The sequence below is a fragment of the Aotus nancymaae genome, unplaced genomic scaffold (genome assembly GCF_030222135.1).
Source record: "Aotus nancymaae isolate 86718 unplaced genomic scaffold, 86718_ANA_hifiasm-v0.15.2.pri h1tg000057l, whole genome shotgun sequence".
NCBI lineage: Eukaryota > Metazoa > Chordata > Mammalia > Primates > Aotidae > Aotus > Aotus nancymaae.
This window is the reverse complement of record NW_026988471.1, coordinates 42,298,708-42,314,970: the sequence shown is the minus strand read 5'-3', so window position 1 is coordinate 42,314,970 and position 16,263 is coordinate 42,298,708. Positions and strand designations below refer to the sequence as shown.

The following is a 16,263-nucleotide window of genomic DNA, read 5'->3' as shown; positions in this document are numbered from 1 at the left end:
CATTGGGTGACATTCTGGCAAATTCCATGGTTCTGTCTTGTAGTGAAGCCTAGTAATTTTTCCGGAGGTCCTTTGTACCATGTCCTGCATTGTCATGAACAATTTTATGTCTCTGAAAGGTAATACGGGTTATTTCTTAATGGGTATGGAGTTTCCTTTTGGGAAGATGAGAAGTTTTATAAATATATGATGGTGATGATTGTACAAAAGTGTGAATGTACTTATGCCACTTAACTGTACACTTGAAAAGGGTTACAGTGATAAATATTACATATATTTTACCACAATAAAAAAGAAAATTTTTAAAAAGATAAAAAGGTAATTATTTCACCTAGACCTATGTGTGTGCGTGTTGTCGCTTTATGTGATTTTCTGTTGGAGTTGAATGTTATGCGCTGTAACAGAAAACACACTGACATTTGTGAAGATGACATAGGAAGGTGGTTCTAGTGGAGCAGTTAAAGATGGTCAACTCTGGAGCCAGACTGCCTGGCTTCATGTTCTGGTTCCAATGCTTTCTTGCCGTGTAACCTTGGATAAGTTTCTTAGCCTTTCTGGGCCTCAGTTTTCCCATTGTGAAGTAGAGATAATGATAGTACTTATTTCATGGAATTATTGTGAGGATTAGAGGAGCTATTGTTAAAAAAAAAAAAAAAAAAAGCCAGGCGCAGTGGCTTATGCCTGTAATCCCAGCACTTTGGGAGGTCAAGGCAGGCGGATCACCTGAGGTCGGGAGTTTGAGATCAGCCTGAACAACATGGAAAAACCCTGTCTTTATTAAAAGTACAAAAAAATTAGCCAGGCGTGGTGGCACATGCCTGTAATTCCAGCTACTCTGGAGGCTGAGGCAGGAGAATAGCTTGAACCTGGAAGGTAGAGGTTGTGATGAGCCAGGATTGTATCATTGCACTCCAGTCTGGGCCACAAGAGCGAGACTCTTTCTCAAAAAAAAAAAAGGCAGGGCATGCAGTGGCTCACATCTGTAATCCCAGCACTTTGAGAGTCCGAGGCAGGTGGATCACAAAGACAGGAGATCGAGACAATCCTGGCTAACACGGTGAAACCCCGTCTCTATTAAAAATACAGAAAATTAGCCGGTGTGGTGGCAAGTGCCTATAGTCCCAGCTACTCGAGAGGATGAGGCATGAGAATTGCTTGAACTCGGGAGGCAGAGGTTGCAGTGAACCGAGATCGTACCACTGTACTCCAGCTTGGGAGACAGAGTGAGACTCTGTCTCAAAAAAAAAAAAAAAAAAGCGTAAAACGGCCAGGTGCAGTGGCTCATAGATGTAATCCCAGCACTTTGGGAGGCCGAGGCGGGTGAATCACCTGAGGTCAGGAGTTCGACACCAGCCTGGCCAACATGGTGAAACCCCATCTCTACTAAAAATATAAAAATTAGCCAGGCATGGTGGTGGGCGCCGGTAATCCCAGCTAGCTAGTTGAGAGACGGAGGCAGGAGAATTGCTTGAACCCTGGAGGCAGAGATTGTAGTGAGCCGAGACTGCGCCACTGTACTCCAGCCTGGACCACAGAGCGAAACTCCGTCTCAAAAAAGAAAAAATGCTTAAAACATGTTCAATCACATGGTAAGTGCTAAATGTATGGAGCCCTAGACCTGGATTCTAAAAAATATTACTGATATAAATACATTTGCAAATGTAAACATAAATTGAACATTTGTTTTTGCTTTTTTTTTTTAAGGTAAAAGAAATAGGAGATTACTTTAAACAAAACCTTTTGCAGTCCAGGCACAGAGGAGCATTTGAACTGGCTTATACTGGTTTTGTGAAACTCACTGAAGTACTTAACAGGTAAAACAAATATCCTTTTGTCTATATTTTAAAAAGACTAATGTACGAAGCATGTGCTTGGAGTAGAATTTAGTTGTGGCTTTTGATGTTTAAAAGAATAAGACTTGGTTGACTACAAAACTTGATTGAAATGTCTAAACTGAGTTATTCTCTCATTGAAAGGTGATTTGAAGCAAACTCAAAGATTTTGCTAAAAATAGCTTGAAATTACTGGTTTTTTTTTTTTTTCATTGAAATTAATGTTTTGTCTGTTTGAAAATTACTTGGTGTTTGGAATAAAATAAGCCTTGTAATTTTGGGGGTTTGTATTAGAGACACACTTAAGGATTTTATTTTTTTCTTCATAAATTTTTCTTACAGAAAAGTTTAAAAGAACAGTAAGTAGACTAAAAAATAGAAAAGATTTTTTTTCCCTTTTACCTGGAAAATTACTTAGATTTCATATATTTAACCAAATGTATTTTTTGACATTATAGTTACAGATAATTTCATTCATTCATATAATAGATTTCCTCCAAAGAGCTTGTGAGGAAACCTTAAATTACTTAATGACTAAGTGTTCATGGCAAGTGTTCTCTAAATAAAAGGTAGTATTTTCCAGGAAAACATTTCCATTGCCTGGAAACTTTTTGAAATGAGGCAGAGTTCTGCCAGCCTTGTAGCCTCAGCAAACATTTTATTTTGGGCTGTTAAGACATCTATTCCTTGAATATCTTTGAAACTTTTTTTTTTCACATGCCTGGTAAGAACATTTATAAAACATTTTGGCAGTTATGGGCTGCACAGAATGTCTTTAAATGATACTTTAAAAAAAAGTCTCTGACATTAAACCTGCCTATCTTGAAAATATTTTATCTTTTCAACTTTTTGTTTGCAGTGTAGACATGACTTACGAACATTTTTTTTCCTCAAAACACAACACGCTGCACTCCCATTAAATCATTTAACAAGAATATATGAATACCAGCTGTGTGCTTAGTACTGTGCTTGGTTTGGATGATGAAATGCTTTTTTATAAGATGAAGTTCCTCTTATTAAAGATCTTATGGTTTAGATTCAGAAATAAGTAGAGATGAAATTCAAAATATTTAACAAAAGGTATGTTGTGAGCACTGACTGGTCAGAACCAACACTGGCTCTATACCACACCCAGCCTCTATGTATGGATGTGTGTTGACTGAATACCAGCCTGGAAGTAACACCAACACACTTGAACAAGATAAAACTGCTAAATTATGGATGAAATTTATAAATCATATAGGAATAGCAGAGAGAGAAAGCAATGGGGATAGGCTGGTAGGGCTTCAGGGAGGAGGTGGAATTTGTGCTAATGTATGAGTTGAAAGAAGGAAATATTGTGAGTAAATGTTCAGAGGCTAGAATTGGCATGGTTTATTGTTAGGTGAATAAATAAGCCAACCTTCCTGTAGTGGTGGGGTTAGTATGAAATACCAAGCAAGTTGATAGGTCGAGGCCAAATTATAGAGTATCTTGGAAATAGTTTTACTGTAGCAGGGATGGAGAGAGACATCAAATATTTTTGCTCTGAAATAGCTCATAGGCAGCATCATAGAATGGAGGAATAGCAGTCATCTGTGACTTAGGCTCTTAGTTCTGTGTATATTCATTCCATTTATTGGCAGTGAGATTGTACAAAAATTAACCTCCCTAACCTTTGATCTCTTCATCTTTAAATAAGAGATTATTTGCCTTATTGACAGATCTCTGGGTTTTGTTGTATGAATCAAATAAAAGAGATACTTATGAAGACCGCTTTGCAATATAGAATTTCCCACAAATGTAAAATGTGAGATTGATGTTGGTTGTTGGGTTGGCATATAAAAGTAGTTTTTTGGTTGGAAATTTTAGGTTAGATAGATTGTAATGACAGATTATAATAAGGAGAGCCTGGAATCAGTTATAACAAAGTAGATCTGAGGTGATGAGGGCTTCCTCTTCGGTGATGGCTCTGGGAATAGAGACAAAGGTGGGGTTTTAGTTAACTTTTGGCCCCACATGGGTAGTAACAACTCCTCCCATGATGTATTGTATACTTAGAAGGAAAGCTATGGACACATTTTATTACATTTATGATTTTGTATCTGAAGAATTTGGGCAGGGCTCAGCTGGGTGATTCTTCTCCTTAGCGTATTTATTGAGTTCAATTGGTGGCATTCAGCTGGCAGATGAACTGGTCACAAGGGATCTAAGACAGCTTCACTCGCATTTGTGGTACCTTGGTGGGACTATCTAGAAGACTGGGCCAGTTGGGACTACATGTAGCCTCTCATCCTAGCATGGTAGTCTTGGGGTTAAAATTCTTATATGGCAGCATGCTTCCCCCAGAGGGAGTATTACAAGAGAACCAACCAGAAGCTGTATGATCTTTTCTGACCTAGCCTTGGAAATCTCATTGCATTGCTTTAGTCACATTCCTTTAATTATAAGTGCATCTTAGGGCCAGCCTGGATTCAGCCCACCTTTTGATGGCAAAGTGGCAAGATCATATTGTAGAAGTATATGTACATAGGAGATACTGTGGTGGCTATCTTTGAAAAATGCCATCTGCCACATGAACCAACTGAATGTGAGTAGTGGAGGTTACCAGGAAGTGTTCATGGTTGCTTCTGTGATTCTGAGTCATGGTCACCAGACAAATGAGATTGATTTGGGTTAACAAAACCAAGGAAGTTGAGAGAGGGAATGGTTTGATAAAGATGAACAAGTTTTTTTGGTTTTTATGTCTTGAGTATGAGATAATGATGGCATACCCTGGTGGAAATATTTCAGTTAGCTGTTAGAAGATTAGTTTGGGTGATGTAACAGAAACAGAGATGTAGATTTGTGAATTGTCTCCAAAAAATATCATAGTAAGATTGCAGTCTTTGTGGGAGAGCATGAAAGGAAAAAAGAACAGAGGACTAAGGACAGAGGCTTTTGAACAACTGTGGTTGAATGGTACAGTTGAAGGCATTCCAAATAAAAGGAGTGGGGAGACTAGGGAAGGCCCAATGCCTGGCATCTTAACCATCCTTATCTACTTAAAAGATTTTCTCATGGCTGTTACTGTTGGCTATCCTTTTATGAGTTCTCAACTGTTGCTTTCAAACCAAGTAGTTCTTGATCCCTTTAGAGACATTTCAAATCTGCTGAACAGAATGTTTTGCAGAGAACATCTTAACAGTGTGTGTGGCTTCCTTTTGTTTGGTTTTTATTTTTAAAAGAAAATTTGTTTCTTTTGGAGTCCTTTTGAAAGCATTTTATAAGCTCTTAAGTTATGAAAAAGTTGTTTAGGCATACAACATTTAAAAAGTTTGCAAAGAGAAATCCGGGCATTCATGAAAATCCGCAGAAATGGAGGCCAACTGCTGGCCACCTCTTGAACTACAGCTGTGGTAAGGAAGGAAGCACTTAAAGATGATTAATGGATACATAACTGAAGAGTTAAACATGAGCCACATTGTTTGAATAGGTTTTCAATAGGATTATGCAAAATGTCTTCAAATGTAAACTGGCTGCACTATTAAACAATCATCTAAGAATAAATAGGAATGGAGATGTTATTATATTTTCTGGGAATCTTTTGTAAGCAACACTTGCAACACACATAACACACAAATAGTGTATTAATTTTCTATAATCTGATTTTCTTATATAGTACTTTCTATTTAGAAGTAAGTGAAATATTCATATTCTCCTTAAAAAAATATAATTGCTTGCCTGTGCATGATTACTTGTCTAAGCATTTGATTGGCATGGTTAAGTTTATTAATGTCATAAAACTCTAAATTCAAGTTTCTGGTGACGTTCATATTTGCTTGTTTCCTTTCTATGATCTTATTTGAAGTAGTTGTTCCAATGAAAATGAACAGAATTCTAAACTAGGATGTTAAATTGGGAATCTAACTTTCATTTGTCCAACTATAAGTTATAAACTTAACTATAAGGGGACAAAAATCATTGATTATAATTCTAAATCTAGAAGGGAGATTTGTGAGTGCTTGATGTTGTCTTACTCTTCAAATAATCAAATTGCTTTAGTTGTTGAAATGTAGCTTAATCTATTTATTGCAGTAATTATAATCATTTTCACATTATTGGCCTGAAAAAATTAAATTGGGACATTTGGCAGTTTTTGTCATAAAATACTAGTACTGACTCATGGACATCAACAATTACAGTGGAGAGAAATCATTTAAATATATATTTAAACTTTCGTCAGTTAATTATAGCTGCTATGATTCAAATTCAACAGAAAACTTTTAATAAGCAATTTAAATATAACAGTGCAAAAATAATTTATTCTACCTTTCAGGAGAATGAAAGACCAAGTCTCTAAAGAATATGCAGTTAAGCAAGAAATAAATGCCGAATATAATATGTAAGATTTGGGGGAAAAGTTTCTCAACTTTAGATGAAAGAATATACAATTTCATGTAAACTTTATTTTTAATATAGTTTATTTATTTGAGACAGAATCTCTCTCTGTTGCCCAGGCTGGAGTGCAGTAGGACAATCTTGGCTCATTGCAACCTCTGCCTCCTGGGTTCAAGCAATCTTCCTGTCTCAGCCTCCCAAGTAGCTGGGACTTAGAGGTGCCTGCCACCACGCCCGGCTAATTTTTGTACTTTTTGTGGAGAATGAGATTTTGCCATGTTGCTCAGTCTGGTCTCAAACTCCTGGGCTCAAGCAATATCCCCACCTTGGCCTCCCAAAGTGCTGGGATTACAGGTATGAGCCACCAAGCCCAACCTAAACTTTTATTTACATTTCAATTGGCAAATGTGTTTTACTTCTCACTGAGTGTCCTATGAATTTTATTGGAAATATGAATAATAATTAAATAAAGAATAACTAAGGGATGAGCCACCCTGGGAGTCATGTTCTTTGTAGAGAGAAAATCCTTTTAATTTCCCATTTCTGTTATGGATTAAAAGAATTTGGAGAAAACTAGACTGTCTTGATGTATAAATTCTGTCTTTGTGTCTTTGGTTTGTGATTTGTTAGTGACTTCTGCATTTTTATTTTCATTTTCAAGCCTACTGTAGTAGTTGAGTCAGATATTACCATTTTTCTTAATATTTGAACACTCATTTAAAGTTTTCATAATAACACTTTGTCATTTAGACACAGTAGCAGAGGTACTTTGTTCTCAGTGAATAACCTCTATGCCAGCTTTTTAAGTAAAGTTTTAGAATTATTTTTAATGTTATTTTTTTCTCCTAGATCTTAGGGAATGATTATATTAAATAATTGAGAGAACCAACTATCTGGTACATCTTCCAACCACTTCTTTTAATCCACTATATGTTGCCCTTTTCCCGTGGCCCTCTGATTGGTAATTCAATTTATATTTGGTCATTGTTATTATCGCCTGTGCCTGCAGCTAAGTCTTCAAAATAGCCCCCTAATGTTTTAGCCTGCAGTAAGCCTCAATAATATATAATAGTGATGAGGGAGGTTAAGATGGATTCTCTTGATATGTAGCTTTCTAACAGGATTTCATTTGGGCAAATCATTTTTCAGGCTTAAAGTTTCCTCGTGCTTCAGGGTTATGTTCCCTTTTTAAAACGTACATGCACACAACCTTCCTGCACACATTTGTTAGTGTTTAGTTTCATTGAAATAATAAACATGAACCTTGAAATAATAAATATAATACTTGACCAAAGATTGAATGGAGTAGGGAATTTAGCTTATGGAATAATTAGCGATTGGGAAATACTCTAAGTTATAAAAAATAATCATACTGAAAGAGTTTGAGGAAATGAAGGTGACATTTCTCAGTTAACAATACTTATATAAGTTAAAAATAGCTCTGTGCTGCTACATGTAGTTGGATAGTTGAAGCCATTGGAAAGCCACTTTGTAGTCAGGGAATTGGATTTATTGGTACAAAATAGTCTAATGACCAATTAGTTGGGTATACAGCTTAGGTAATTTGATTTCAGTCTGCGGGTTTTATGCTTATCTTAGAATACTTACCCAGTAGGAGTGAGATAGCTCTGTGGATAGAAGTTGGAGTAATCTGTTTATGGAACAATAATTTGCTTCAGTGATCTGCTCAAGACAATGCAAAGGCCTGAAAATACCAGCTATAGCCTGGCCTGTTCATTTCTGTTACTTTTAGTAGGGGCTTAGGCCATAGCACTTAGCACTTAGCACAGAAACGACGACAACAAAACTCCCTAACTTTTTTTTTTTTGAGGTAGAGTCTTGCTCTGTTGCCCTGGCTGGAATGCAGTGGTGCAGTCTTGGCTCACTGCAGTCTCTGCCTCCAGGGTTCAAGTGATTCTCCCACCTTAGCCTCCCAAGTAGCTGGGATTACAAGAGCATACCACCATGGCTGGCTAATTTTTTTTGTGTGTTTTTGTAGAGACAGGATTTTGCCGTGTTGGCCAGGCTGGCCTTGATCTCCTGACCTCAGGTGATCCACCTGCCTCTGCCTCCCAAAGTGCTGGAATTACAGGCATGAGCCACCATGCTCGGCCCTCCCCACCTGTTTTTTGTTTGTCCGTCCGTCCTTCCTTCCTCCCTCCCTCCCTCACTCCCTGCCTCCCTCCTTCCCTCCCTCCCTCCCTGCCTCCCTCCTTCCATCCTTTCCTCCCTCCCTCCCTCCCTCCCTGCCTCCCTCCTTCCTTCCCTTCCTCCCTCCCTGCATCCTTTCTTCCCTCCCTCTCTCCCTCTAAGAATTTCTACTCTCCATACAGTTCTGCTTTCTAGTTTCTGATTGGGAATGTCAGGATTTCGGGTATGAAAGACTGAGGGAAGCTGGATACATCTTTAGTAAGCTTCCTTGAGAACTGGTGAACTGTTTTTGTTGTTTTATGTGTGTGTGTGTGTGTGTGTGTGTGTGTGTGTGTGTGTGTGTGTGTATGTTTAAATATTTTAGATAGGGTCTTGCTGTTTTGCCTAGGCTGGAGCACAGTGGTGTGATATTGGCTCATTGCAGCCTCAACCTCCTGGGCTCAAGCAGTCCTCTCACCTCAGCTTCCTAAATAGTTGGGATTACAGGTGTGCACCACCATGCCCACCTAATTTTGTTGTATTTTTTTTTAAATTTTTTGTAGAGATGGGCTTGTGCCATGTTGCCCAGACTGGTCTCCAACTCCTGGGATCAAGAGATCCTCCTACCTGGGCCTCCCAAAGTATTGGGATTACAAGCATGACCCACTGTGTCTGGCCATATTTTGTAGATTAATAACATTTTGTGTTACTGAGTTGTTTATGATGAACCTTGAACCCCTTTTAAGAAAGTTGCAATTTTACAATGTAGACAGGCTAAAGACACTGTATATTTTGTATCAATTTGACAAGATAGTCAAATAAAACAAAAAAGCCTTCAGACAAAGAGGATGTCTGCTTATTTAGTGGAAAGGTATTCACTAACAAAAGCAGGACTTTGGAATTCCCCATGGCTGTGGTTGGTGACTACATGGAGTTGGCTGAAAGAACCAAGGACTGTTTCACCCCGGAATCTTTCTTTTTATATCCTTGCTAGCCCCTGGATTGTGTGATGAAGAACCAAAACAAACAACTAGGGTTTGCTGCATTGTTCTTAGGAACGTTGCATGGTTTCATTTTTACCTTTCAATTCCCTCATTATCATAAACACCAGCAACCCTGAAGTTTTGAAATCACTTCCTTATAAAGAAATCGTTCCTTGCCGGAGAGCAGACAGAAGGTTCATTGAATAGTCAGAACTGTATTCTGTTTTTTATAGGCACAGTGACCTCACCGTTGAGAAGACTTACAGTTCCACCTCCCCCCTTTCTATACTTGGTTTGTCAATTTTATGCCTACCTTCAGGCATAACTAATGTGTGTCAGCTGTCACCAGCACTAGTTGCTCCTTATTTAATTATTCAACAAAAGATTTCTTAAACATCTACTGTGTGCCAGATGCTGTGTTTGATTGAGCTCTCTTTGACCATTGAGAATATGATATGGTAGACCAGAGTTACTGTTAACCTAGACGTAATTACCAGAGTCTAAATAGGAAACATTTAACTCTGTGGAACTAAGAGAGGGATATGAGGACTTGAACAAGGGACTAAGGATTGTATGAGACCATGATAAGGCATTTTGGGGACATTCTCATCAGGAACTTTAGGTATTTATGTATTTTAGAGTCATCTTCTTCTCTATTTATAACCCAGGGAATTTTTATTGAATTTTCAAAGCATTTTTATAATTTGATATTCATTCTTAAGCACTGAGAAATCAAGTGATTAATCTATAGCCACACATGTAGTTGGTGATTGAGCCAGCACTAGAATCTAAATGTTTTTCTGGAATTTCATAGTGTTTCAGAGATTAGCAGTTCAACAAAAGTTTATTGATTATTGCTTTCTGTAAGGAATTGTGATAGGTAGGCATTATATGTAGGATAACAATGTTGGTAAACCACGGACCTTATTGTTAGAGGAACTTTCAACCTAGCATTTTAATCTTTGGGATTAGACAAGTAAGTCAAATAATTTACAAGATAGATGTTAAAGACCAAGACAAAGATCCACTCACTGAATTGTCTGTCCTAGTAGATGAGAAGAATAATTAATGCCAATAATGAAGGAAAGCAAGACAAGAAGGGCATGATGGGAGGAAGGGAAGCTAATGCTTTAAACATGCTGAGTTTCAGGTGATGTGGTGGGGTGGCTACCTAGCAAATAGCAGACAGTTGGAAATACCGGTCAGGAGATTGGCAGAGGGGTCTAGGCTGTAGATAGTGTGAACTGGGACTCCCCCAGTATTTTAGCAGTGAATGTCCAGCATTCTGGGAAATCCCTTAGTCCCAGGCAAATAGGGACAGTTGGTCACTCCAGCTGGAGGTATGTATTTGAAAGTCAGCCAAGCAGAGGAAATAGATGAAGCTATGGGCCTGGAGGAGATCTCCTAAAGAGCCTTAAGAAAGAACGGAAAAAGTTACCATCTTGAATTAAATTTTATAACTGTTGTTAACACTCAGAGACATTGCTCATATGAAACATAGTTTCTACTTCATGTTCACAAGTGTACATAGGTTAAATAACACTTTTCATGAACCCTAACTATACTTGCTTTTGAACCCTGTACTTGGTTTCGTTCTTGGGTCTTGGAGAGAAAAATGATCTCTTGGGGTAGCAGTTAGGTTAATAGAGCTGATTTTGATAGGCTGTTTGAAGATTTCAGTAGGAAATATTCTTGTATGAATACTGTCACCCTGATAGGTGGAGATTTGCTGAATGTGTTTGTACTTATTATAGGAACCTAAGCACCAGAATCAGCTGCTGGCACTAACAGTGACACTTCTTCTCATTGGAAAACATTTTTTATTATACTTTCTTTTCTAGTTGTTACATCCTCTTTCTTTGTCAACCTGGTTTGTTAGAATACTATACTCAATGGAGTTAGTAAATTATATGCCATTCATTTATTCAACAAACATTTATTGAGCTCCCTGTAGGGTGCCAGGCCCTGTTATAGGTGCTGGGAATAGAGAAGTAAACAGGAAGGAATGTGTCCTTGATACATGGAGATGTAGAAAATAATGATCTGCTAGCAGTATATATTTTATGTGATAAAGTTTGGTGATAAGGAAGATTTTTTCTTACTAGACTAAAGTAATATTTCAGCCAAGGCCTGAATGGCAAGAAGCAGCAGCTTTCTGTAGAAGAGCTTTCCAAGCAATGAGAATCGCTCGTGCCAAAGTCCATGGTGCATTAAAGAACAGAATGGACTGGGTGTGGTGGCTCATGCCTATAATCCTAGCGCTTTGGGAGGCCAGGGCAGGTGGATCATGAGGTCAGGGGATCGAGACCATCCTGGCCAACATGGTGAAACCCCATCTCTAATAAAACGCAAAAAACTAGCTGGGCATGGTGGCGCACGCCTGTAGTCCCAGTTACTCTGGAGGCTAAGGCAGGGGAATCACTTGAACCTGGGATGTGGAGGTTGCAGTGAACTGAGATCGTGCTACTGCACTCCAGCCTGGTGTCAGAGCAAGACTCCGTCTCAAAAAAAAAAAAGAACAGAATGGTATAAGATGAAGTTTAATGAGATTGTCCAAATACATAGGGCTTTGTGAGCCAGGATGAGGAGTTTGGATTTTGTGCTCCCTGGGAATCTTTTTGTTTTCTGATAGTCTCTAACCACATGGATATAAAAATAGAAGGTATCTTGGAAATTGTACAAACGTTAATACTTGTGGACCCTAGTAGGTCGCTTTAAGATTATGAACAAATAACATACACATGTGTGTGTGATAGAGTTGCATAGAAGCGGGAAGGAGACTGGATGAAAAAATGAGGAACTTCATGAATGTGTAAAATAAATGGACATAAAGTTTCTGTTCCCAGAAAGTAACTATTCCTTTCTAAGCTGCCACTTGGTTCTTAAACCTAACAAAGTAAAAGTCTGTGTTTATGGGAAAGGGAAAGGATTGTCTTCCTTCTTGTGCTTGGAAAGTAAATTATTGTTTGGTAAATATAGATATTGGCAGAGGCTTACCCTTACTTAGTTGAAGTTATGCATAATTATCTTCCTGGCACTTTGAATCTTGATACTTTTCTGGGAATTTTGCTTCAGTATATTGGCTTTAAATGTATGTTGTGTTTAAATGTGAAATTAATTGTTTTGTGTTTGCAGGTGAAGTAATTTCTTTAGGCTACCATGAATCATTCAGTTAATATAAGAAAACAGTTTATTAATAGTAATAAACTTCCCCAGTTCCCCAAGGGAGTTGGAGTACCTCAAAAACAAATGAGACACAGTTCACTTCAAGTCAGTCACAAACAGGTTATCCACTGAGTGGCTTTTCCATAGAGAGTTTAATTTTCTAGTTAGCGCTCCGTTCATGCCATCCAGTTCATTTAGAACTATTAATACTTTATCCCCCCCACCCTAATGATAGATGTTCAGGGATTGAAATCAATCTGAAAAGTAACCTGAATCAAACATGATTGAAGAAGATAATGTCTTAAAAATATTATTATCTGGTAATACTTTCCAAAGCCACGTGAAAACATTTTGTTAATCATGTGTCCTTTGGAATTTTTATTTTACAGTTCTGTTTTAAGGTGTAGCATAGTGCAAAGCAACTACTAGGTACTTGATAGAGTCCTTTAAAAAATGAAATAGTGAAATCCACTAAAACAAACGATAGAGAGTTGATAGTATCTTCATCATGAGCCAGACCTGAGCATTTAGGGCAGGCACATTGAAATAATGTCTTTTTATGAGGCAAGGGCTTTGGTGTCAGTATCATTTTAATTCTCTCTCTGCCACTTAGTTGCTATGTAACCTTGAACAAATTATGTAGCTTTTCTTTCTTCTACCCCCTTATTTTATCCAATTTTTAAACATTAGTGTGAAATATTGCATGTACTAGAAGGGATAGTGAATACTAAAATTAGCAGTTGTGCAACGACAGTGGGAATACCTGGAGGAAGAGCATTCACGGCAGAGAGAATGTTAGGTACAAAAGTCCTGAGAGGTATGGGCTTAGGGAAGGTATTTAGGGTACATCAGGTTAACCATTTATGACTAGAGTAGTGTGAGCATGGGAAAGAGTTGTAGATGAGATCAGAGAAGTTATGAGGACGAGACAGCCTAAGACATTGTGTGAAGACTTTGGCTTTTACTCTGAGTAAAATGGGGAGCCATTAGAGTGTTTGTGAACAGAGGAGTGACATGATCTGGTCTTTTAAAAGGATAACTCTTCCTGCTTTGTTCATAGTAGACTGTAATAGTGAAAACAGAAGGACCGATTACAGGGTTACAATATTGCTATACTACAGGAAAGAGATAGTGATGACTTGGAAAGTGGTGGAGATAGTAAAACATGATCTGAATCTGGATATAATGTGAAGATACAGCAGACAAGGTCTGTTGACAGATTAGATTTGCTATTTGAGAGAGAGAGGATAACTACAAAGTTTTTGGCTTGAGCCCCGGAAGAGATCGATTTGTTACTCTTTTATTAGGATCAGCAAGACTGTGGGTAGAGTAGGTTTTTGGAGGAAAATCAGGAGTTTAGTTTGGGGCATGTTAAATTTGGTATGTTTAGTAGACACCCCATTGAAACTACTGTGGGTTTATACTTTGTTGAAGTACATCCTTTAGGATTTCTTTTGGTGAGAGTCTTTGGGAGGCAGACTTACTCTTTCTATATCTCAGACTGTCTTTTTCGTACCTATGCTTTTGAATGTGCTTTTATGGGGTATACAATTCTTGTGGACAGTTATTTTCCTTTAGTGCTTTTGTTATTGCCAATGAGAAACTTGTCTTTGGTATAACATATATTCCTTTGTAAATCTCCTATTTTCTTTAACTCGCTTACGGCTTTTAAGTTTTTTTATTAATCACAATTTTGCTATGCTATGTCTAGGTCTAGAACTATCATATGTATAAACACACACATATATATTTTATGTTCTTTTCATTCTGTTTTGGGTAAATTTCCCAGAAAACTATCTTCTAAGTCATGAATTCTTTAGAGTTCATCTTATCTGTTTCTATCTATCTGTCTGTCTGTCTGTCTGTCTGTCTATCTATCTATCTATCTATCTATCTATCTATCTATCTATCTATCTATTTATTTATTTTGAGACAGGGTCTCACTCTGTCACCCGGGCTTGAGTGCCTTGGCATGATCTCGGCTCACTGCCGCCTCTGCCTCTTGGGCTCAAGCAGTCCTCACACCTCAGCCTCCCATGTAGCTGGGATTACAGGCAAGTGCCACCATGCCCAGCTAATTTTATTTTTTTTGTAGAGACAGGGTTTCACCATGTTGCCCAGGCTGGTCTCAAACTCCTGGGCTCAAGTGATCTGCCTGCCTGTCCTCCCGAAGTGCTGGGATTACAGGCGTGAGCCACCGTGCTTGGCTGAAAGTATACTTTCATTTGTGATATTTCTAATCTTTTGTATTTTTATACATGTCTGTTCTTATTTCAGCTTGGCTTGTTTTTCATGATTTCTTGCTCTTTATTTATTTTTTAAGGGGCAGGGTCTGTGTCACCCATGTTGGAGTCCAGTGGTGCCATCATAACTCACTGTAGCCTTGGATTCCTGGGCTCAAGTGATCCTTCTGCCTCAGCCTCCTGAGTTGCTAAGACTACAGATGTGAGCCACCATGCCCAGTTACTCTCCTTAAATAGAAGTTATCCTTTATTTATCGCTTCAGTATCCTAAACATAGCAATTTAAGGTCTTTGTCAGACTGTTCCATAAAATTAGTTTATATGGAGTGAATCTATGTTCTAATTACTGATTTTTTTTTATCGTCTTTCTTAATATAAAATTTACTTCTGAATTTTGAATTTTGGCTTGCTGGCTATGATGGGAGCCTTTTGTTTTCTTTGTTGATCTCTTTCTAGGCTCTTTCTATCAGAGGAACTAGATTACGTAGTGGTATTTTGGGTCTCCCACCCCACAGTGAAATTGGGGATATCATAGATCTAGTCACTGAGTTAGTAGTCAGCCTGATTAAGAGGCCCCCTGTGCCCATGGCTTTTCCTACTGCTACAGCCTCAGGCAGCTCTGGCAGTAGACCTTTTTTCAAGAGAGATGAGGCTGCTGAAATTCTTTGGCCGCCACTACTGCTTCTAAATCTGTAACCCTGTGGCTCTCTGGTATCAGCACACCCACTACTTTGTGTTTCTTTTCATTGTTACCCAGGTGATTATCTTGTTTTTGAACTCAGCTGGTTTTGGGGTTTATATTTGTATATTTTTCATATTATTAATATTAACTTGCATTGTATATGTAGGGAGATGTCCTGTCAAAATGGAAACTCATCTGTTGCATCTCTGTCTGTTCAATTGAAACTCTTCTAATACACGCTTTTCTCGTAATAACAGATGATTGTAGAAAATGACCATTAAGAATTTATTAGACGTAAGAACAAACTCAATCCTCCCAGCAACCTTCATTTTATAGAAGAGTAAAGTGAGAAAAAAAAGAAAAGAAAAGAAAAACAGTACTCTATTACTTGATAGTATCTGTTTAACATTTCATTTGTTTAAATCAAGTTCTAAGCAAGGTTCACACACTGCATTTGGTTGTTATGTTTCTGAATTTCTTTTAATCTAGTGGTTGAGAGTTTTGATAGCTGGTTCTGGTGGCTGAGGACAGGAATGTCGAAGAGGCAGGGGTGAGGTGATGGATTTTAAGACATGCTAAAAGGAAATCTTTAGAATCACAGAGCCTGCTAGGAATAGGGAGATGTAATTGTAACATTTATGGCTGAAATAATGTTTTTTAGGTCCATGTCAAACTTTTAAAAATGCCTCCTTTATAGTAGTAGTATTTATATATTTTGTTCTGTGTGAAACATAGCTGAATCTGAGTTGCTATTTAGAATGTTTAGTCAGTAACTGAAGTTACCTATTTTACACCAAACTAGAATAAAGAAAAAAACCCCAAATGTGTTCCTAAGAGATCTAATTCTCACTATAAATTGGAAATCGGTTA

General features: G+C 37.9%; 1 protein-coding gene across 6 annotated transcripts in view; it reads left to right on the top strand.

The window, feature by feature from the left end:
• The window catches only part of THADA (THADA armadillo repeat containing), a 357,394-nt gene that overhangs the window by 56,098 nt on the left and 285,033 nt on the right, over positions 1-16,263 (top strand). For all 6 annotated transcript variants that reach the window (XM_064364035.1, XM_064364033.1, XM_064364034.1 and 3 more), the window contains exon 23: positions 1,705-1,814. In XM_064364035.1, coding sequence (XP_064220105.1) covers positions 1,705-1,814 — 110 coding nt within the window. The remainder of the gene's footprint in view (positions 1-1,704; positions 1,815-16,263) is intronic.